The 24,597-nt window shown below is 39.9% G+C and overlaps 1 protein-coding gene across 2 annotated transcripts in view; it reads right to left on the reverse strand.

Moving 5' to 3' along the window:
* ZPLD1 (zona pellucida like domain containing 1) overlaps nt 1–24,597 on the reverse strand; it is a 219,619-nt gene that overhangs the window by 68,762 nt on the left and 126,260 nt on the right. For both annotated transcript variants that reach the window (XM_070582878.1, XM_070582879.1), the window contains one exon: nt 4,239–4,378. In XM_070582878.1, coding sequence (XP_070438979.1) covers nt 4,239–4,378 — 140 coding nt within the window. The remainder of the gene's footprint in view (nt 1–4,238; nt 4,379–24,597) is intronic.

Here is a 24,597-nt window from a genome sequence, read left to right on the forward strand (position 1 = left end):
CAGTTTAGATCACTTCCTCAGAGAGGTCACAGCTGATAATTGAATCTAAAGGACCTCACCAAGCCCTCTATCCCATAATCTTGGGCCGTAAAGAAAATATTTTTGCTTCTGTGTAGTTAGGACTTCCTGAGAAAACCTTACTGAACTTGGAATCTGGGCTGAAACGCAATCCTTAGAGGGAGACTTATGACTGAATAAGAAACGAGAACTCCAGAGAGCTTTACCTTTCCAGAGGTATCTGTACATTTCAAGGGGAGATGCAATCCAGGACCAGGGAGACATTCCAAGTGGTGAAGACCCAGGATCTTTCTCATTACTTCTCCAAGGAAACTCCATCAAAAGAGGAGGGAAGACAGCTGCCTCTCACTCCTAGGTAAATGTGCAGATGCATTTTTTGGATGAAATGTCTAGAGTGTAGAGTGACATCTGGCTTTCACCGCATTGCCCCAGAAGGAGGACATTGTAGCACAAGGGAACTGGCACGTTATTACCTGCTATAAATAAATAACAAGAAATCTTCTCTGATCCAGAAAACTCATGTTGGCATTCAGGTTAATATTAATAAATATAGTATTAAAAACCTAATATCTCCTTTTTTTAATAGTTCTTATCATCTGATACTAGGTATCTGCATCACTGTATGGTGGTCTGTGAGTCCAGAGTCTTTGCTATGTTTATGCCCCGTGTCTAAAAGAGCTCCTAGTAGGAGATCAATAGATACTAGTTGAATGAATAAATGAATCAATCACTGAAATGAGAATATTTTGGAGAGCTGGATTGTGTAGCTTTCTACTGATTTGGCTTAAAGCAGAGGGGGTATTACAAATTTTAGAAGAAATGATTATCTCAGCTGGCCTCCTAAAGAATAGTTAACGTAACATATATTTGAAAATAAAGGTTTTTATAAATGCCTCAAATTAAGACATTTTGTTTTTATAATGAACTAATTTCCTTATGACTTAGCTACTAGCTGTGTAGTTAATGAGATTTATATTCTATATCAATATTGAACAATTTATCTGTATTCCTGCCCAGCTGCAGAGCAGCTGAGTTGAGCAGGATGAAGACCTCTCTCAAAAAGCAGTTTTAGTTCCTCCCATCTGTCTGAACAAGAACACAAGTAAATCCTCAGAGTTCCGAATCCTACATTAACTGAAAAACTTTAAAAGAGCCTACTTTAGCAATTCTCAATATCTTTGAGTACCACCTGAGCACTGACAAGAATTTAAATATGAGGAGGACTACACCTTAATGGCATTCAAGATGAGTTATTCCCAAAACACACTCCACAGGACCTGCACAGCAGACTTGTTAAGCGACATCCACTTGGAGACTGAGAAATAGCTTCCAAAAATGGTAATTTTCCTTTTGGTGGAGTTGATATTGAGCTCTTACTTCTGAGAACATTTGCACAATTTGTTCCAGCCAATCATCTCATTTTAGAAACAAAACAAATGTATTGACACCAGAAACATTTGCTAAATGTAATTCTTAAAGATTTCACTCAAAGAGAAAGTTGGATTCTGACTCATGATGGTAGATTAGAGAATGGCTGGAATTAATGAACCATTCTCTTAAACATCAAAAATTTTAAACCAAGGTTTACAGTAAAAATCATTTCTCCTTTAAGATCTGCTGAACGTAGCATGTATTTTTTAAATTCCATCGTAACAAATGAGTCAAAATTACATAGAATTTGAGGAGAATGTAAACAAAATGTAAACTTTTGAAAGCAAAGCTGACCATAACCAACATATTTGGTCAACCATTTAGAGAGGTAGCCATCCTAAAAGATTATTTACAAATGTGTTGCAACTGTACATAAGAGGGTACAGACTAAAATCCCATTGGGAAGGTATCAACTAAATATAACTGATAGAAGATAAGCTATACGTTTGGATGTTGAAGGTTGCCAAACCCAATGCCTTCTTCAGGAGGGTAAAATCTGGGTCAGCAAGAGTTGAGAAGTAAATACCGTGTGTTTGTGTCTCTAGCACACTCCACTGAACAGGGCGCCCTGATTGGCAGGTGCGAGCCTCTGGCCCTCTCAACAGGTGTGTCCCTGTAGTAAAGAAGGGTGCATGCCAATCTATTAACACTGTTTCTAAAGATCATGTAAATACTTTTGGTCTGAGTTTTCTTAAAATCATCTGATTTCCCAAACAGACATCACTTCTGAGAAGAAAATGTGGTGATCCTCCCATGTCAGTGTTTCCAACCACTTATCAATTCAAAATAAATTAATTCTTCGTGAGGCTCTTGCAGTTTAGTAGGCATAAATCAGTCTTCCAGAAGCTAATACCTACAGAGAAAGATAAAATCAAGTTCTAGAACCTACAAAACTTAGAAATAAGATTTAGAACCATAGTGATACCATAACTGTCACTACATTATATATTATACCTGTAATTATACATTATATATTTTATATATTATACAGTACACGAAGCAATACTGAAAGGGTCATGCTCTTGTTAATTTGTCATCCTTGCAAAGAAAGATGTTTATGAAGGCCTGAGGCGAGGGCTGGGTACGTAATTTGCAGGGTTCAGCGCAAATGAAAAAGTGGACTCCTTATTCAAAGGTAGGGAAAAAAGGCTTTTCTGTTCTTCTGCAATCTCTCAACCTGTCATGTGATTTTTACTCGCTTTTGATGTCCTGCTCCCTTGGGAATGAGACTACCTGCTGGTCAGGTGCAGACCCTCAGAAATGCCCTCTCCACACTCATGCCTGGGCCCCCACTGGGGACTGAGGGCAAGAGAAGTCAAAGGGTGGAGGCAGGGGAGTGGGCTGCTGGGCACCCGACCAGGTGAGGTAGGGAGGTGACAGGAGGCAGGACCACCTGTGAGTAGAAGCTCCAAGACCCCAGCGCATACTCCGTCATTACAATGGGACAATTTTGATGACAAAATACAAATTTAAAGACAAAATTATTAATAATTTCAGGATGACCACATTGCATCAAACCCTAAACATCAAGCCCTGTGTTATTGCTCTAGTCACATGCCCATGAACCTGGCCCTTCCTAAGGTAGAAGCAGTTAAAGTCTGCTGCCCCTGGCCCTCACTTCATCTGCCTCATCTGTTTCTACCATCCCTGGGCTGGTCTGTTTGCTTTTGGGTCTCTGTGCTGATGTGCTCTTTGCAGAGAACCCTAAGCTTTGCTGTCTGCCATTGCTCTGTACCCACTTGCCCTCAACTGTATTCATATTGCTCTTGCTACAGAAATTTATGTTCCTAATTGCTATGCACAAATTCCCACAGCACACCAACAGCAGAAGGTACGGCACTTCTCTAAAACTCACTTCGAATGCTGATGTTTCTTTCTAGTCACTCCAGTGCAGGAAGGGGGAGTTTGACCTCTAAGACTTAAGTCAGGTCCAGGCTGAAAGCAGCTTAAAAAAAAGAGCCCCATGGCTCAAATATCCTCTCCTCTATGTGAGGCTCTCATCTCTGACTATAAAAGATGCCGCCAAGAAGGACCAAACCTACCCCTTACTGATCAAGTTGGGGATGTGCATTTGAACATTCTGAGTTACAATGAACTGCGAGTGTAAAGGCCTGGTCTGAGGGGTTAGGGAGTCTTCTGTCCTGACCACCTCTTCACTAAAACACAGAGTCTAAGATATCAGGTTACTAATTAGTCCAAGTATGACCTTGGACAAGTCACTTCATATCTCTCTCATTCTTCATCCATCAAAAATCAAGAGGTTGATATTAAGGTCTCTAAGATCCTAAAAAATTTTAAAAGCATTCAATTCCAAGAGAGAAAATAGAAAGGAAAAAAGAAACATAACCAAAACGGCCCTTTTCAAATAGATCTGAAAATGTATCTTTTCAATATATCCTTTTTTACTTCTGGCCTGACATGGATTCCCTAATGTGTCAGGTCAGGTCCTCCGGGAGGCAGATGCTGAGATGGAGCTGGAAGTACGAGAGGCCCACTGGGCCTGGGGGTCGGAGGGTGGCAGTGCCTGCGAAAGACAAGAGAGGAGGAAGCAGAGGTGAGCAGGACACACTTTCAGACATCACAGAGATCCAGCACTCGTGAAACGAAAGAAAGAAGAAGGAAGAAATGGGTGGAGAACGCCTCAGAGCGCTGTAAAACTGAAAGAGTCTCAGGGAATGCGAGGAGTTGGGCGGGAGCTCCAGAGCGAAGACAGCCGGTTGGAGAGCTGAGCTCCCACATTGGGCAGAGATGGGTGGCCCCAGTACTCTCACACAGGGTCTGAGGATTACCTGGGAAGACGGGCCTCAGATCCAACACAAGGTGGTTCCTCAGGAGCTGCTGCTGGAGGTGGTCAGCTAAGTACAAGTTCTTTCTTGAAGTAAGATCCACGTGTGCCACTCCATGGCTGCCACACTTGAGCACATCAGTCCTAAAGGCAACACATGGGAGTTAGGAAGCCACGTGTTTTTGTCAGATCCCATCACAGACTTACATTTCTAGATTCAGTTCTAGTATTTTCAAGATGAGGGGACAGTTGATCATTGTTAATAAGTATTATATAATTAATGAGAATTAAAATAATTTTTTAAAAAAGATGTGGAGTGGAGAATTTTAGAGATGGAAGGAATCTTAATTATGTAGCCAACCTTTTTTATTTGACAAAGAGAAAACCGAGGTCCCAAGGGGCTAAGTACCCAACATCACCATGGGCTAGTTAGCACCAGGACAAGGAATGGGGCTGACACCTCCTCACTCCTAACCCTTTAAAAGAGTTGAATAAGACAGAGAAATTATTTTCACCAACAGTTCAGATTTTGAAAAGTACATTCAGAATTAGGAACAGCTATTCTGTCCAAGTTGAAGCTGACACTGATGGTGCAGGTTAGTAAAGTTTAGAAAAGAATCCAGCACCACAAAAGTCACATGGGGTGGGTCACATTACTTGGTCTCCAATGAATAAGGAGGTGACACTGATGAAAATTGCTTCAAATTTTATTGAATACATTCACCTTTATGGACTTGAATCTGGAGAGATGTGCACCTGCTCTCAAAATTTTAGGTTCCTGTTCCTTTCACTGCACGACCCCATCTTCTGTCAGTTATGTTTCTTTGCTTTCTGCTATCGATGGTCAACATGGCTCTGATTTTATTTGAACATTTAAGTAACTAAAGTGAGTATTCTGCTTCCATGAGGCAGAGATTTGGAACAACGAAAATTGAGAAACCATTTTTCTCTTTAGATAAGTGTGACTAGGATAAAGTAAGCCAAAAATGAAGCTCAGGGAGCTGGGTGAAAGAAAGGGACATACTCCATCCTCCCAGGCAAACCAGAGAATGAGCCAAACCAGTAAATCTCAACAAGCAATTTATCTAGATAAATGTACAGATTATAAGATATACTCAGTATGACACATTTTGAGATCATTATAAAACAAAATGCTTTTCTTATGAGTCCACTCCAGCTTACAATATTTTCAATACAGCAATTAGTAATCTATAATCATTATCAACGTCAGGTAAAGAAATATTATAGCAGCTGTTACTGTCTTGAAAGACACTGATACCTTCCTAAAAATATCTAAAACTATTTTGTTGATTCAAGGACTAGAAAAAGTATATACTGCTAGACTAAGTGACCATTAAGGGAAGGGCCGTGAGGATATTACAGCTTTGATATGATGTTTTCTGTCATATACAATGTAACCTCATTTCTCAGAAGACCACTTGGCTGACAGACTTCTTCCACTGGCACACCACTATACAGGATGCTGCCTCTAGGCAGAAAAGAAGTAGAGAGCAACTTTCCTGTTCCAAAGCAATTAGAGATGAACTGGAAATCCAACCCTCTACAGGAGACAGCTGAAGCGTTAGTATCTGCTACTCTGTCTTGGTTCTGGTCTCTACTCAGTGCTGAGTCACTGCTTACATGGAGATCGAATGAGTTTTGCTGGTGCTGACAGGAAGAAGTTCTCCAGCATATGTTATACTGAATCCTAACAGAAACACCTGGAGCACAAAGCAAAAGCAGGTTACTATCAAATCACCCTTACCTGACATGTTACCTCAATTCCAACTTCGGTTAACACATAGCCCCTGGCATTGTTCCCTGGGACAGTTCCCACATTCTAAATGAATGCCTAGGTGAGGGCAGAGTACCTAGGCAGCCTGTGCTTCAAAAGGCTCAAAATGAAAAAGGCACAGTAAAATAAATCAGCTGGACTACTTAGTGGTAAATGCCTCATTTTCTTGTTGAGTTTACCCTTCTGACCCAACGGAACAGTAATGTATATCTTCTCACTGCCTTCTTAATAAGGTTATTTACACTGCATAGCCTATGAGTTTGTGCCCTATGCAATAAATTCTCAGTTCTAAAATGTATGTGAGATTGTAGACATCATTATTGCAGAAATTAACCTTGTAAATGAGGAGCACCCTTACTGAAGCTCTGGATTTTGATTATTCAAGAATGACACAGGAATCCAGGCAGTTTTCTGCAGAATTATAATGATCAACCTTGCAAATAGGCACTGACCATGAATAACTAACAATATCTTGGCAACAAGTGAAGAATTCTGACTTCATTTTTTTAAATATCTCTGTACTGGTTTATAACCTTCAATGCGAACAGAGGAAAGAAATATTGTGAATATCTCTGGTACACTGAATTAAGTGCTTATTACTCACTGCTGAGGAACTGGGCTGAGCAAAGCCAGAAGGAGGAAACAGACAGAGCAGCACATTTTCAAGCCACACAGTCTGCTGCTTGCAGCCCCCAATATGCCCCAGGAATCCCACCATGTCCCACCTTCCACTCAGCCACACTGACGCGACTTTGATAACCACAGCCAAGACGTATCAGGAAAAACTAAAATTTTATTAATTTCCTGATTCATCACGAGGTTATAGAAATCTAACAGTATGATGAAGCTACTAAGTTACAGCTCAAAAACGAATTACTAGGGATCAAAGGAAAAACAGATATTTTCTCACTTAGGTAAAAGCCTGCAATAGATCATTTGACTCTAATTTCAACCAGTTTTCCAGCAAAGGAAAAACCCTGAGGATCGACATGGGACCTGGAGAGTCTTCCTCCACTTTTCCCTTCTCTGATTCATGACAGCCACCTCCTCTTCCTTGCACCTTGAAGAGGCGGAAGGGGAGGATATTTCAGAGAGCCTGTAATTGAGAAGAATATTAAAAAGCTGTTAGCTAGGAAGCAAAAGTTCATCCATCTAATGTCCTTCAAGCCCACATATAAGACTCAACCAACGGGCCTGAGCATCAGCAAGTAGATGGAGGGAGAAAGTCCCTCTCTTCCATGTGAGTACCTACGGAAGTTACAGCATCCACAATAATAAACATAAATCCCACTGCCGATCACGGGGTGGGTTACAAGAGGGTACTTATTTGTGAAAATTGTACAGCTGAGATTTGTGCATTTCAATTGCTCTAAGTCGTATCTCGCAACTGTAAATATTAATAATAATAATCAAGTAGGTGTGGGGAGTGAGTGGAAGTGAAGACAAAACAAGAATGGCTGAATGCTGATATTTTTGAGGCTGGATGATGGGCACATAGGGGTTCATTCCACTATTCTATTTTTTTATGTGTTTGAAATTTCCCAAAATAAAATGTTTAAAAATGCTAATTGTTTCAATTTTATCACCAACCCACAGCCACAACTTTTATCAATATGAAGATCACGATTAAAGTCCACTCATATGTTTGACATTTAACAATGCAGGCTGAAGACGTCACCTTCACACAGCCCAACCTGAAGGAAACAGCTTGACATTTTTCAGCTTCTGAGCTTTGCCTGAATAAAGATGGGTCATTAAGGAAGATTGTCCATCCTCATCAAATATTATTCTATTGCCTCAAGAAGTCCGAAATGAACTGAACAAATGAACAGCTCTGCACTGTGAGAGTTTTTTTGGTCTGCAGTGTTGTATGTATTTCTTTATACCACTTAAATAAACTGAGCACCTCTGGATTTATCCAAGTCCCCTCACTAAGGACTTAGCCTTTATTTATTCTACTATTTCCAGCATTCTCAGATTAGGAATACTCAGTTTTTGTACCATTACACAGTATCCCATTTAAAGTACCAATATATACATACTAAGTCTTTCTACAAATGTTTTCTTGATGTTCAGGCATTGGTACTGATGTGGATTAAGGCTGCCCCAGCTAGAGAAGCCCAAGGTGATCTGGCCTACATGCCAAACTATATGACCCAGTGGATTTTTATGGTATGAACTAGGGCTGCCCCAGGGAGAGAAGACCAGGGCATCCTCACCTACATGCCGATCTGTATGACCAGATTCGTATCTAAAGTTGTGGGACCACCCAATGGCCAGACCCCACCTGCACTGATACCATTTTAACTTTTTTACATGTTCTTTCCTTTGTCTTGTAAAGAGATGACTCACATACCTATGCCTTAAATTTAGCCTTACTCCCCACCCATGTCTGCAGCAGTAACGGGGGCAGCAGAGCTCCTCCTGCCCGTGGGTCCTGTCCCCACGCAGCAGCTCTGTCTGCCCATGGGTCCTGTCCCCATGCTAATCTATTCTCAAAATAAAAGAGCACTACTGCCAGATCTTAAGAGTCTAGGAAATCTTTCTTTCGACTCCTTGGCTCACCGACCCCGCATCAGGTACCATCTCAAACAAGGGTGAAATTGCTTCACAAGCAGGCACGTTTTCATATTATATGAGAAAGGCTTAGTTAGTGCTCAGTAAATGTCTATTGAATGAATGAATAGTAGAAGAAAGATATTCAAATGATTAAAAGAATTTTATAATGGACATCAAAGACAGAAGTAAAGAAAAGCAGTAAAATATTTAAGCAAAAAAAAAAAACAGCATTTGTAATGATTTTAAAATTAAGCTCACAAGAAAGCATTTATGGAGTTATTGTGGGCCAAGAAATGCCACAATATATTGAGGGTTTAAAAAATTACACGCAATGCTTTTTACTTCTGAAAAGGACTATTGGTTTAAGAGCTGCTAAAAGAAGTAGTCAAATCTCTGGGGGAAAAATTGCCCTTGCCCATAATACATTTATTATGGGGATAACCTTAGTTTATCAAGTTTGACTTTGGTTAAAACTGGTTTCAAAAGATCTAAACTTCAAAACCTAAAATGAGACAAAAAGGTCGTGGAGTCTAAATTGCCCAAATAATTACTTTTTATCTCTCCTTCACTTTTTGCCTCCCTTTACTGCAGTTTGTGTGTCAAATGTTGAGCTGAAACAGTGTGAGAACTCAAATAATCCTAACCATTTGTAAACAAGGGGCTAGGCCAAGTCTGTACTAAGCATTCCACACAATGGCTTTCTTTTCATAACAAAGATTAGCACATCAATAATTATCAATGTCAAAGGTCAAGCAATAAATTAAGATTTAGGAAAAATCAGCTGGTTTTGGTCCTCTCATGACTCATGGTACCTAGGTGCCCAATCCTCATTTCAAGGAGCATAAGACACTGTCAATGTTCTCTCCCCAGGAAAAAGCCAAAAGAAGTGCCTGCAACCTTTTAAGGTATCTTGTGAAGACGACCTGCCAATCAAACAGAATGAGTGCCCATAATATGCAAAACCAAAGAGATGAGAACAAAAACTTCCTTGCATTGTGTGTACTTCATACACAACTGTTGAGACACTTAGCTTTGCAGCAGTAAAAGCACAAAATTATGCAGGCCTGTCAAATGTTACTATGCCAGGACACGAAAACATCAATAATGACTACTTCTAAAAATTTGATTTCAGCAGTCTTTCATATATATATATGGATCATATATTTATGGATCGCTGCATAGCTCATTACGGAGGAAGCGTACTGTAGCTGACATGGCAGGCAGACTGACCGTATAACCCCAATTTTCTCTCACTGGCAAGTTTTTGATGCTTTTTCCTTCAGGGCTATAGTTTGTTTTCTTCTTAGAGTCAGCTTAACAATGAGTTGTAATGGAAATTTTGCCCTAAAAATGTTTAGTCATGGGTTCAGTTGGTTAGAAAACAACTAATAAAGCCAATGTCACAGACTCATGCTGGTATGAAATTCATATGAAAGGAAAATATTCCACACCTGAGATCAGCTCCTGCTTGGAGCCAGTTGCCTCCTGCTGGAATATTATAGGCCAAAGGGAGCCTGGTTAGAAGAGGGGTGAGAGGTCCAGGGCCTGTCGGGAGCAGTGGACACTCAGCAGCATGATCACTGTTACTGTTTGGATTAGAATGTGTGAGTTCTTGAATTAGGTTTGGAAATAGGAAGAGGGATGTGGCAACATCTCTGCCCTTGAGCACCACACAACCCAAGTGAGGGGAGGAAGACAAAGAAAAGAGATAAATAAGAAATGATCAAGTAGAGCATGTTTTTAGGACCAAGTAAATGGTGCAGCCAGTAAGTGTGGAAGGAGTGAAGAAAAGGTAAAGATTGCATTTTTTGTATAGTCAGGAAAACTTCTGGAGGACGTAACCTTGGTGCCAGCCCTTCTGAGCGTGAAGAAGGCAGAGGGTGCATATTCAGTAAAGGGAGCCCCCTGGTTTATCCTCATAGAGAAGCTTGGGACCCTCCAACCAGGCAAAAATACAGCTCAGGCTTTCCAGGGTGCATAGCAGGAGGTCAAGTCTTGTTTTTATCCCAGTACTCCTAAGCCTGTGGCTCACCCTTTAGTTAGCAACAGGAGTGTGGGAGGCTGTGTTCAGAAAAAATTTCTTATCTAAAGACCTGCTGAGAAAAGTGTACATCAGGGAAAGTCTTTTATGACGTCCGCTCCTGAAGTCTAAGGTCTATCCTTGGATCAAGTTAGAGCTTCATGAACCTACATATCATGAACACCTTCACTGAGTTATGCTTTAAAATTAAACTCTGTGAGTAGAACAGTGGCAATCAAAGGGCTAAAGGGTGGGGAAAATGGGGAAATGTTGGTGAAAGGGTACAAACTTTCAGCTGTAAAATGACTAAGTTCTGGGGACCTAATGTACAGCATGGTGGCTCTGGTTAATAACTGTATTGTATACTTGAAAGTTGCTAGGAGAGTAGATCTTAAGTGTTCTTAACACATCAAAAGAAATAATAACTATGTGACGTGATGGATGTGCTAATTAACTTGATTAAGGGAATTATTTCACAATGTATACGTGTATCAAAGCATCACGTTGTATACCTTAAATATATACAGTTTTTTTGGTCAATTTTACCTCAAAAAAGCTGAAAAAAAAATTTAAACTCTCTGGCTTGGCAAAATCTACCAACAGTAATTATCCCATACCCTTTGATCCAGCAATTCCATCTCAGGCAATTATTCCTATAAATAATCTCCTTTGAGTGTGTTAATGTGTACACGTGATCCTTCATATCACGGTTTTTTCGTTTTTGTAAATGTGAAAGAGTGGCCAGAACCTAAATGCCTCTAGGCAGAGGACAGGTAAACTGAATTAAGGTATGTCCGTATGATAAATACCATGCAGCCACTAAGAGAAGGACTGTATATGTCTACATAGACCGACCTGGAACTAGCAAACGAGGAGCTGACACCGAATGAGGAGGAGGGGTGCGCACGTGAAGTCGACGGTTAGAACGCGCCACGCCTGGGTGACAACAACAGCAGGACACCCTGGGCCAGGGGTACTGTTCTAAGAAGGCCACCAATGACTGAGGTGAGGTAGACAAGGAAGGGGAGATGAGGATCAAGATCTAAGTGTGACGTAGGTCACATACAGCCCTGAGGGTCACGGTAGAGAGTGACACTGTATCCTAAATATAATGGGAACCAATAGAATATTTTAAGCAGATGCCATGGTTTGTGTTTTAAAACAGTCACTCTATCCTCTGTATGGAACTTGGGCGGCGGGTTGGGGGTGGGGGGTGGCAGATAAAGGTACAAGCTACATAGCAACAGCGTGAATATGCATGTGGAAGGAGCAAAAGCCAAGAATCCAACAGACTTGCCTTCAAACGTGTGCTTTTAAAGATTTTATTTTCTTTATATTTAAAGGGTTGTGAGCGTTAACAGCTATACTCATGGTGGTATGAAGATTAAGAGTTAGTATCCAAAGAGCACAGTACAATGTCTAGCACATTGAAGATGCTCAGCGATTGCTTGGGATTAGAATGGGGAGGACCTTGGAGACCACCATGAGAAAGAGCTGGGGATTTTTGAACAGGGACCAGGGTGCAGAGCAGCCTTGTGGGAAGGGAGGGAGCAGGGAGCTCCAGGAGGTGTATAGAAGGGGAAAGGCCAGTCAGGAGATGGTTGCGTCTTCACAACATCGACGTTAGAAAGAGAAGGGAGAGATCTCATTATCACCCCTGACAGACAAAGAAGAGAAGGACTTGCCTCAGGTCAAACAACAAACAGGGGCAGAAATGAGCCGGCGAGAGAATCACATGTCCAGCTCTCTGGATCCCTGCTGCCTGCATTATTCAATTACGGGACGCGAACCTCACTATTCATACGACCTTTTTCAGATATTAAAGCTGACTGCAACCCACTAGATAAATAATATGCCAAAGGTCAGAGAGAAGAGAAAATAGCGGTTTCTCCCAAGTTCTAATATTTTTTCGCTTCTTTGAGATTCGTCTCTCATTTCCCACTTTTTTCTAAAATCAAAGCTTTTATTTAAATGGCATTGAACTATTCCTCTTTGCTCCCGCTGATCTCCATGCATACATGTGTCTACGTAGTGTGTGCGTGTGTGTGTGCATTCACACACACGTTTATCTCAGGGGTGAAAGTAATCTGTCACCATTAACTCAACTGCACAGAACATGCCTCTAAAGAGAAAATATCATTTAGTTTACCATATCTTTGGAATAAGTAAAGATTTCTACAAATATCTCAGAGGAAGTATTGTAATTAGTAAATGTAAGAATTTAAAAGCCATGGTGATTAGTGAAGCGAAAAGCTTACCCTCTGAAAACAAAACGCAAAGTCATTTAAGATTCTTCAGCGAAACACTGCATAATTTCATTGAGACCCAGTGCATGTTCAGATTGGGGAAATGTGAGGGAAGTGGTACCCAGGACAGGTAGTGGATAAGGTCAGACTCTAGATTTGCCCCACAGCAAGGAGCAGTAACTCACTCGGACTCTCTGAATCGATGCTGCCCCGGACCTGGAGATGCACCTTCTGGCACCGAATAGGAAGGACCTACATAATAAAGATCAAATATTCCTACTTTTCAAAATTTGAGATTTTAATCCTTAAAATACCTCATCAGAGTTCTCTACTCAGTTCCAACTCCTCAGCTGAGGGAGGGATCTCAGGGCAAGATTGAGTGACACATTGATTGAGAGTCTCCTGTCCACCCTCCCTCTCCAAGCAACACTCACTTGCAAAGAAGGGGCTCTACATAAGTCTATCGAAGGAAGGGAGGCCATTAAATATCACTGTAACGAAAGCAGCAAGAGGAAAGAGACATAGAGCGGGAAAGAGGACTTCCCTCACAGTTTGCCATTGAGTCCCACTGACAAAGTCTCCCTCCTTGACCAAACTTCAGTGGGCCTTCTTCTCCACTAGGCCTCCATCTTGGCCTTCTGTGTCCATTCCTGCTGAACCCAGTTTTAGCAAGAACTCTGCAAAGTCACCCCCACACCTTGAATATCTGATCAACCTTGATATCTGATCAAGTTCCTCATCCCCCACTTTGATATCCGAGCATCTTGCCTTCAGCCAGAATCTTATTAAGTGGTTTTAGCAGGAATCCTCTACCCTTGATGTCTCCTCTTAGTAATTTTCCATCCATTGACCCTCTCACTCTGCCTCTTGTCTATAAATCCTCATTTGTCCTTGTTGTGTTAGGAATTGAGCTCAGTTCCATACTGAAGTCTCCTTTCCTCTATGCAACAATACGGAATAAACTCTGTCTTTACCAACTTTAACTAGTGTCCAGCTCTGTTTCTCTTTGACACCATGTAGGAGCTCTCCCCATTACACAGCATCTTTACATTTCTTGTAACACCATTAATTACCCTGATGATAGTAAAACTAGGACTGGACATGCAAAAAGTCAACATTCAAAAAATGTTGTCCGCCCGTAACTGAATTGACCGGTATGAAAAATACACTGTGAGGAGTGGTAGAAGTTATTGTAAAGAAAGGAACACGGGTCATTCTTACTTTCTTCCTCTTCTCCTTCTTCTCATTGATAATGATTTTTTATGCGCCTGTCATTGTTGCTAAACACTTTACTTCTATTATTTCACTTAATCCTCCCTAGAAACCTATGAGATAAGAAGTAAGTAATCTGCATTTTAGGAATGAGGCCACTGAGGCTTAGTTAGTAAGTGATGGGCCCAGGACTCTAGTCACTTGAGTCTAGAGCGCATTCCCTTAGCCACTCTGCTTTCAGAAGGAGCCAGATGGAGAAGTGGAGACCATGTGCCCAGCTACACAGAAGCTGGAAAGAGAACAGCATGTTCATAGATCACTGAGAGGCTCGGTACAGGTTGTGGGAAGAGGATAGGGAACCAGGAGGAGCAGTGGTTAAGAGCCCACGCTCGAGAGAGCCAGTACCGCTCCATCTGAATGCTGCCTCTGCTACCTGCTAACCCTGTGAGCTTGAGGAAGTTATTTATCTTCTCCCAGACTCAGTTTCCCCATCTGAACTGTGTTGTATTGGCTATTATTCATATGATTACCATACTTCCTGGATCCCCAAAGGGCAAGTTTTTTTAGTTTGATGTCTCTAAAAATCAAGATGTGTCATATAATCAATATAACATAATCTTTTCAGCTGAAAGGCAAAAGAGAAAGATGCCACCCAGTTGTTTTTGTCCTGAGCGGAGGAAACTAGTCTGCCTAAAAGGTGTTTGTCCATTAACTCATTTGAGTTCTTTGCATTAGTAGCATCACATGCAACTGAATTTTCGCTGAAATGTGAATCTCTAATTGTCACTTAAAGTTCTTCAAAAAAGATTACACTATGAGGACCATGAGACGGTTTGAATATGCAGAAGACTATCACATCCACGTAATGCAATTAGAGACAGGAGACATTGCCTGTGTTTCAGAATAAATCATGAGACTTTTAAAGGTAGTGAAGCATAGCAGGGCTGATTCATGCATCGTGAAGGACTGTCGCTGGGGCACCAGCATCTGCCTGACAAATGCTTCTCCTAGGTTTTCAAGAGAAGCTATTAAACTTCCAACAACATGTAATTCAATTAAAGAACAAATGGAAGTATGAATTAACAAGAAACAAATGCAAACAAAACACCTCGAAATGACAGTATCTGTCTCTAAAGAAATTGTGAGCGTGGGTTATGAAAAGCAGCATGTCAAGACCAAACTACACAATTTCCAACAGCCTCAAGAAAATCAGAAGAATCATTAGATGCTGACTGTATGGAAATGCAGACTCTACCCTCTTGAAAAGCCTTCCTCAAATCAAAATTTAACAGATGTGGACCTATCACTACCTCCTATTCCCTTTCAAATTGTTCTTTGTGAAAGTTAGAAATCTACACATGTGGCACAGAGTCAATTTGTTTGCAGAAGGCAGCTCCACGTTTAAATGAAAGAATCAAACCACAGCACCGGGTCCACGCTCAGAAACATAGATGACCGCATCCTGAGGACCATGGCCAGGGTTCTAGTTAATTTTACCAGTCCGATTTTAAAATCACTTCAGAAAGCTCTGTGGAGACTGAGAGTAATGCTTAACACTGTTAACAACATCAGTGATCAATGGACAACATTTTGTTTTTCATTTTCTTCAAAAATAAAGGAAGGAAATGAAAAACAAAAATCTATGTCAATGAAACTTTGAAAGTTTCCAATTTAAACGTAAAAGCCAGGAAATGCAAGTTAAGTATCTCAAGGGAACATTAGCTTGTTCATATTTCATGTGCTTCATTTTAAGGTATAACACTTAACAGTATAATTAGCAATCAAAATTATTTTATCTGTGCACTGTGGGTGTTTGATGTTATTATGAGATCCTTGATTTTTGCATTTCCTGACTTCTGTGTTTAAATATATAGCCTCAATGTTGCATTATTGTCGTGTCTTACATTAGTTATTGATGGCTTGTAAATGAAATAGATGACCTAGCAGGTCTTTCCTACTTCCAACTTCCGTAGATAATTTCTGCAGACACACATTTTATGAACCGATATTACAGAAGCTCTATAAAAACCATAATGGAAAACGACACAGTTCTTGCTGAAATGTATGGTGGTTCTAAAAGGTTTCTCACTTTGTAACAATTATGTTGAATCTCTTTGAAAGGTTGTTACTTGTTTTGCCTCTTTATGTCATCACATCAATTTTACCTCGCGCTGGAAACATATTTCAAAAATTAAAGCTCCAGGGCAATTCCAACCTATGGAGGGCTTAAATGCAACCTGATAAGGCCTGCATTATGTTGTTTTCTCTAAAATCCACCAAGCCCCCTGGTAAAGGACAGATGGAGTCAGTACTTAAAGGTATGCTAATTGTGAAAATTATTTCTTTCATAATCATCATTTTCCACTGACTCATTTCATTGGCCAATGGCAAAATGATAGTCGTTTAAATGTCAAAAATATTTCTAATTAAAATTTTTACCAACTCAAAACTCTAGCTTTTGAGTATAATAAGTAGTTTCATCAAAAGTAAAAAAAAAAAAAAAAAAACTCCAAAGAGCAGGGATGTCAGGGATGGAAGATTCCTGCCACATCTACTCATCCTCAGGCACCTCCACACCCCCACCCACAATTCAATGGAGAAGAGTAGCAGGATGCAAAATCCCAAACTTCCATTATTTTCCTGTCTACATCCAAACACTATTATACTAAAATGCTCATTTCTCACAACACACTGATAAGGGTTTAGATATCAACAATTTTTGAATCTGAAATTAGAGATATGATGAAAATATCTGTTCGGTGAAAGAGCAGCTATGAGGAAATGACTTTTTGGCCAGATCCTGTGATATTACTGGCACGCTGAGCCCCCGGAACAGCACAGCTGCTAATACAATTCTGGGCCAGTAGTTGACTTGGACACGATGCCTTAATTTATCGATTCAGTCATCTAAGAAAGAAATGCTAAAATTTCTGGTGTTACGTGTTCACATTTTGTAGTTCAATTTCAATCTCAGAAACATTTAGTTCCAATATATGATCATAATATACAATGCAAATGTGTGCAAATATCCTTTCCCTTAAATTCATATTATTTCAGCCTCAGGTAAGAAGTGACAGATGTACCAGATGTACATATTTGAAGGCAGAGAAAAGAAGGTAGGATGTCTCTTTCCTGATCTCAAGCAAATGTTTTCCAACACTTTCCTAACCAATAATTTCTGATTCTGAGGTATATAACACCCTGAATACATTTTCTTGAACTATGGTCTATTGCATCTTAATGGGGAAATCAACACCTTTGCAAGAGGGTAAAATGTGTAAACTTCAAAGTCTAAGTTGGTTGTGCAAAGACGGTTACAGCAGGGTCCTCAGAGGAAGATTTCTGAGAGTTCCTCTTGTTGCCAGACTTTTCTTCCAGCATAAAACCAGCAGCACTAATTCCAACGTAGTACCTGAGAGAAGATGGATTATTGTAGAGCAGAGGTCAGCAAACTTTTTCTGCAAAGGGTCAGATAGCAGATATTTTAGTCTTTGCAGGCCCCATACAGTCTCTGTCACATATTCTTTGTGTTTTGTTTGTTTGCTTGTTTATTTGGGGTTTTTCTCTTCAATAACATTTTAAAAATATGGAAACCATTCTTAGCTATGGGCCATAATTTAGCTTGCAGACCATGCAGACGATACATAATTTAACCTGCAAGTCCTGTGATGGAGGAAAGGAAAACACTACCGAATTTAAGTCCCCACAGGTTAAGTATAATTTCCTAGCACAGCAATCCTTTGCTGCCTGACTAAGCATCCAGACTTCTAAAGTAAAATGGTGATCATTTATTTTGCTCACACAACTACAACTTGGACTGAACTCGATGGGGACAGTCACTGCTGTGCCACATGACAGTGTGTGGGAACTGGGGGGTCACCTTCCACAGCGGCTCACTCAGGGCTGGTGAGAAGGTTCAGGCTATTGGTCCTTTGCAGTGGGCTCCTCCATGGAGTTGCTTAAGCTTCCTCCAGCACAATGACTGTGTTCTGAGCGTCCCAGGAGAACAAAGCAGGAGCTGTATTGCTTTTTATACTCAGCTTCAGTACAGCACCTCGGCTGTAGTCACAAGTCCACCCAGAGGCAAGGAGAAGGAACACGGACAGCCCACCTCTTGACAGGAGGAGCATCAAAGAAGGCAATGTGGAATGGGAGACATTGTCATGGCCCTTTTGGAACTGTACAATCTCACAGCACCCAAGCACATTTTTCAAAAAGATGTACTTGTCCCTTGGCACCCGCAGATTAAGTGTGCTCTCCTTGCTTCTAGTGCGGGCAGGTTTGGGCAAAGTTCAGTAAATAAAATATACCTTTATAGCCTAGTCTTAGAGAAGCCTTTGAAGTACTTCATAAAACATTCTGCAAGTCTAATGTATTTAGTTGCAAGATTTAAGTTTGGAAACTAAACTCCAAAGCTTCTTTCACCAAAAAACCAGCAGAGGGTCAGCTTGTGTAAAATGAGTTGTCAAGATACATCAGCATAACAAAAGAGGAGCATATGTCAGATGGATCCTTCCCGTCTGGAGGGTTTCCCAAGGAGACTGAAAATTTAGTTTGTAACTTAGAAAGGACACGGGGTCCCTTTCTGACACTTCTGCTTGGGAGTCTCGGCTATCACTAGACGTACGTGTTTATTATTTGAGATGCTTTTCAATTTCAGCAGCTTAAACCTCCCTTTAAATTGCTTTGCTTTGCAACATCCCAATCATCTCTTACATGTTGGGATATTGATCTAGACACATGGCTGCGAGTGACCAGTCAAGCAGTGTGAGCAAGGAAGAGACAGGCGAGGACGTGCACCACTGCCCATCTCAGCAATCAATTTAGAACACCACAACTTTATCAACTGTTGAGAGATCTACACCCGTCATCGAGACCCATAGCAGCAAACCATGCGCTTCATGTTTGTGGAGCTTCGATTTCATTTTCTCCTGCTCAGTTGTGGAGCCGACAAGCTTAATGGAGACATCTGCATCCTCTTGAATGGTTAGGGTAATGCAAACACTGTAAAAACTTGCGGCTTGCTCTAAATATCTGAGCAAGCCAGACTTAGCTGAATTGAAGCTTTCAAGACATGTTTTTATGGATTTTAAAACACATATGTCCTATTTCTCAGCAGATTGTGAGTATAGATATGAGTACAAATTGTGGTTACATGCTGTTACAATATTTCCTTTGATAATATGATAGTGCTGACAAATTTTCTAAACCAGAGGACTTAAGGGTAGAAATTAGGTTGGGGTAGAAGTTGGGAATTTGTCTTGAAAATATTTAGAATAGAAAGCACACTGTTCTTACATTGTGTGTTTATTGCTACGGCTTAAAATTTCTTTGTGGGAAAAGCACATGGTTTTAACATAGATGTATATCTATTTGGGGTGGCTTGGGCAAGTCTCATGGAGATGTTTGGGACCTAATTCCCCTCCCGCATCAAGTCACGCCTTGGCATTGTAGAGGAGGAAAAATAATTTTCCTACTACCATTCTAATTTCTCACTGGGGCCCCTATAACAAAAGACAGATTAACATGAGAAAAACAAGCAGAAGTTTATTAACCTGCATAACTTCATGTTTACATAGGAGATCCCCAGGGAAAAATGAGTAACTCTTTGAGGTGGTTTAGAATTCAGGCTTAAATATCATCTTAATAGGGGAAACGGAGGGGGGCTGGAGGCCTCTGATGGGACAGTAAATGATTTTTAGGAAAGATGAATGGGCCCTTAGAAGACTAGATAGGAGATATGATAGCCTGTGACAAAGTTTGTGTGGGTGTGGTGTCAACTCCTAGTCTCCCCTCCTGTGATGAGTCAATCTTCACTGAGTGGTGTGATTCCCCTGGAAGGGACTGATGAAAATTGAGTTCCTTTTAGAGTATCTGTCTTTAAGCAGATAAGGGGAATTCAGACAAAGCCTCTCCCTGCATTTGCTGTTTTTCAAGTGCCTACAGCTCAAAATAATCAATATAACAAAGGTGCATATTTTGAGGTGGCGTGTCCTGAACTCCTACAGTCATAGTTTGAGCTGGCGTGTTATGCCACTCTTCAGCATTAACTCTGAAAACTGATAAACTTGCCAATATAACCAGGAGGGTGTGACAAATTAAATAACCCTTTCGGCCTCTTTTACAAGCATCACTTCAGAAGCCTTACTCAAGTCCAAAATACGTTTACATTTTTTCAATATCCAGTATACTATCAACCCTACCATCATCACATGATGCAAATAATTCCTAATAATTCCTCTTCAATCAGCATCAGAAAACCACGACACTCAAGATCTCATCTAAGAATGTAATTGTTAACTTTCAGTTGCATTATCTAAAGGCCTGGCAAGAGAAATGATATTAAAAGTGACCATCTGAGAACATGTCATCCATCAGGTTCTCGGGTTATATATTAAACCCAGTTTTATCTTTGAATCAAGTTATAGAACCAGAAAGCTATATAAATGAACTACATTAACCTAGACCCATGCAGAATCACTTTCTCTGAGTTATGTCTCAATATTCAGCCCTAAATTTACACCTAGAGTCCAAATGAGAAAGAAACATGAAGCATGCTGCCATGGTACTATAAAATCAAGGTAGAATTACTGCCTTTTAGATTATTCAGGGCCTTCTACATTGAAATTTTTTGAATAGGAAATACAACGTTTCCTTTTTGCTGTGGCTTGAGGTTGCTTGGGCATGGCAAGGACGTGGTTTAACCTAGAATCTCCGTTCAGTTAAGGTAGCTTGGAGGAGTCTGATGGGAAGTAATGGGACCTAAAGCTCCACACCAAGAAGTAATAAATTTCTTTTAGAGTTTAGTACCTAGGAGGACCTCTGAGTCAAGATAACAGGCCAACCATATGTGCTTATCATTTTTGCCTCTAGAAAATTCACTAAATTAATTGTAAAGGAATAAAACATAATAACTTAAACTAAGTAGTGGCAATCTCTCCTATATCAGGGCATAACAACTCCATTTTTATTTCTTAAGGACCAGCCTTCTTCATTCACTTAGTTACCTGCCTGGACCGTATGGGCATTTGAGTGTGGGGCCTGTGTCCACAGCAAGGAAAGATTCACCAAGGGGAGGTAGTGCAACAGAAATGATGGTGTGGGGCAAAGAAGCCACTGCTCAGGAAAGTAACTTTGGAAAGAGATACAGCTGAGGGTGGAGGTTGGGATCTCTAAACATCAAGACAAGGGTAAGACGTAGGGTAAAAATAGGAACATTAATTACAAGTCAAGCTCCCACATTTCTCTATCATGATCTGGCAGCAAGCTATCTATTGCTCAGACCAAAAAATTAACAGTCTGTGCTCTAAAGGATTTCCTGAGTGCCAGAAAGATTGTCTCAAATTCTGACACTCATTAACAGTTGTAACAGTGACACACCTGCCCAATTATTCTAAAGTAAACTTATCAAAAGTCCCAACTATGTGCTGAACTTCAATGTATTTTATATTGTTTTATTTTTAGATCTGAACTAGCAACAAAGAAAAATGAGATATTTGAGACAAGCCTGCAACATGAAATAGAGAGACTAATGTTAAACAGAAAAATGTTGTTCCAGGAGAAATTGACATAATTTAGGAAGCAGAAGAGAACATTAAAACCATGAAAATAATATCCTCAGAAATAATTTAGTATATAAGGAAATAAAGACGATAAGTAGATAGATAGACAGACAGGCAGATAGTTAGGTAGACATATTGTGGGGCAATCCAATAATATAAAAAATAAATTTTAAAAAGATAGCTTTAAAAAGTTAATAAAAATCATTGAGACAATACTTTAAAATATTACCAAAAAACTAGAAAAACAGGGCAGAAAATTAGGAAAAACATAAAAGATATAGAGAGTATATCAATCCAAGAAGACCAATGTCCAACCAGCTAACGTTGAGATGATCAGACCAGAGTGGACAGAGATAAGAAAGTCACCAAAGGAAAAATGAGTGAGAATTTCTCAGAACTGAAAGACACAATCTCAGGATTGAAACAACAGACTAAGTGTTCAACATAATCAATGGAAAAATCCCTACATCTAGACACTTTATTGTGAAATTTTGGAGTGCCAAAGAAAGAGAAAAAGTTCAAAATGCTTCAGGGAGGATTAAAATGTACCTACAAATGCAGGGAAATGAGCAGCAGAAGACTTATCAATACTGGATGCTAGAAAATGATACAGTAATTCCTCCAACATAGGCGAGAAAATGACTCTTCACCCAAAGGGAAGTCCCAGAACCATAGCTTTGAGTCAAGCATCAGTTAGACGGTTAGAGCAGGAAAAGTAGCTAGCGATGAGGCTAGCAGTCTCTGAGAAAAGGGCCAAGAAAGAATACCTAATAGAAACAATTTTTTTTTAAATGATGACAGGATACAGAAGCAAATAGCAAAGAAATGGAAGCAGGGCATTTCAATGTACAAAAGCCTGATTGGCTTTTCAATTTATTATTCTTACATAGTCAGAATAATGTGAAAATGTCTATTAGCTATCAAAATTTAAAACTAATTTAGAGGTAAAACACAGAAAATATCGTTGTAAAATGGCATATGTTTTCATCAACCTTGATCATGCAACAGTAAAAATGACAGAAGTTGGAAGATGCAGGAGAGTGGATGAGAAGGGCGTAGTGCTAACATCCTCATCTTACAAAGTGAGGAGTCGAGATACAGTTCGTAGTTAATGTACAAGAAAAAATGAGGCAAAAATATAAATTAAAATTAGAAAAGTAACCAGTAGAGGATTGAAAACTAATAATGTAATTTAATGGAAAGATGGAGGAAATGACGGGGGAGAGTAAATGGCTAAACCCTTGCTATCACGGCAGAAAATAAATAGAACATGTCAAAAAACAATTCATCAAGAAATAACAGCATAATCATATTACTTAGAAATGCTAAGATGACAACTGAGACAAACAGCTGAAAGAATGAAAAATGGATATTTCTGGAGAGGGAGAGTAGAGTAGGTAAGGCTTGTTTTCATTATAAATAATTCTGCATAACTTTATTTTTTAAATGTGCACATATATCTTCGATAACTTAAAAAAATAAGATCGATTAAATACTTATAACTTCCAAAATGTAATAATAAAAGTGTTAATGTTTAATGTATTGACCTCTTAAGTATTATGGTTTCAATTTGTCTCTCTTATACCCATTTACTGCTGAAGCCTAGCTTTGGGGTTATGAGATCTACAGACTATTTTTTAGATATCGTCTTATGCAACTTACTTCTAAAGTATCTAGGAAAACAAACAACCTCTTAGGTTCTGAAATGGTTGATCAAAAATAAGTTTCCAACAGTAAATATATCTCCCCTCAAGAATTTTACAAACTATTTAGGAGGATACAAATATAAATTCACCTACAATGAAAGAATGAAAAATACTTTTAAGTGTATTCATAGAATTATAGAATGAGGAATAACCCAGTAGGTAGTCCCTGGAGGAGACCTTCTCAAACCTGGCCACACAACAGAATCAACTGTATTTGAAAAAATAACTCCCTGGAGCCCATCACCCAGGTATGGGTATTTCAAAAATAACATCCATCTGAATTTAAATTTCCGCCAAGGGTGAGAACCACTGACCTAGAGAGAGAGGCTATTTCTTAGTGTTTCCATAAGATACACTTTCCTAGCATTTCTGGGGTAATTTACGTCCCTTGGGAATCAGGAGAAAAATCAGTCGAGAAATGGAAGAAGTATGAAAATTCTCTTGCAAGAATTAAAAGGTAACAATCAACATAGAGACACCACTGGTTCAAAGGAAATCTACTAGTTGAGTGGAAAGTGGAAGCAGGGAACAGAGACTCCAAGGCTGAGGTCGATGTTCCTGGGAATTGAGCAAGGGCAGGAGGCGCGTTTCCTGATCTCATCGGACGGCATGGTCTGTGGCTAAGGCCATGTTGTAAGCGTGTATTCATAGCCCTGTTGCTACTAACAATGAGCCATGCTTACAAATAAAGTAAATATTAACAATTTATACACAGAGTATAATTTAAGCAAATCCTGTGAGTACTGTCCTAAGAAATAACACGTTTAAGAAACAAAATAAGTCCTCACGTTGGCAGTTTCAGCACGTGATCCTGTGCAGTGAGTGATGTTAACCTTGCTAGGATTCAGAATGTCACATTGCTGAACATAACCCAATACTTCTCACTGGTGTTTACCAGTGTCTGAAAGTGCACGATAGGCTATTGTACTTTGTAAATGCTACTAAACTTAATATTTCATTTGTAATAATTTGTTTAGATATTTATAAAGACCATGGAGAATGTTGGAAATATTTTAAGGATCATTCATGACTTGTAGAATTCCCAAGAATTCCAATTTCTCATTGGTAAATCCCAAAGATTAATATCTGTCAGGAATTTGGAAACATTATTGTTAGTGGTGTGGTGTGGACTGCGACTCCTAGCGACCTCGTGGACAGAAGAGGGAACCCTGCCCGGTCCTTCTGTGCCATTCTCTCCCCTTCCGGAGTTCTATCAAGGCTCTACTACTGTTCACAGGGTTTTCATGGCCAATATTTTCGGAA

Source organism: Equus przewalskii, chromosome 18, assembly GCF_037783145.1.
Source record: "Equus przewalskii isolate Varuska chromosome 18, EquPr2, whole genome shotgun sequence".
NCBI classification, from domain to species: domain Eukaryota; kingdom Metazoa; phylum Chordata; class Mammalia; order Perissodactyla; family Equidae; genus Equus; species Equus przewalskii.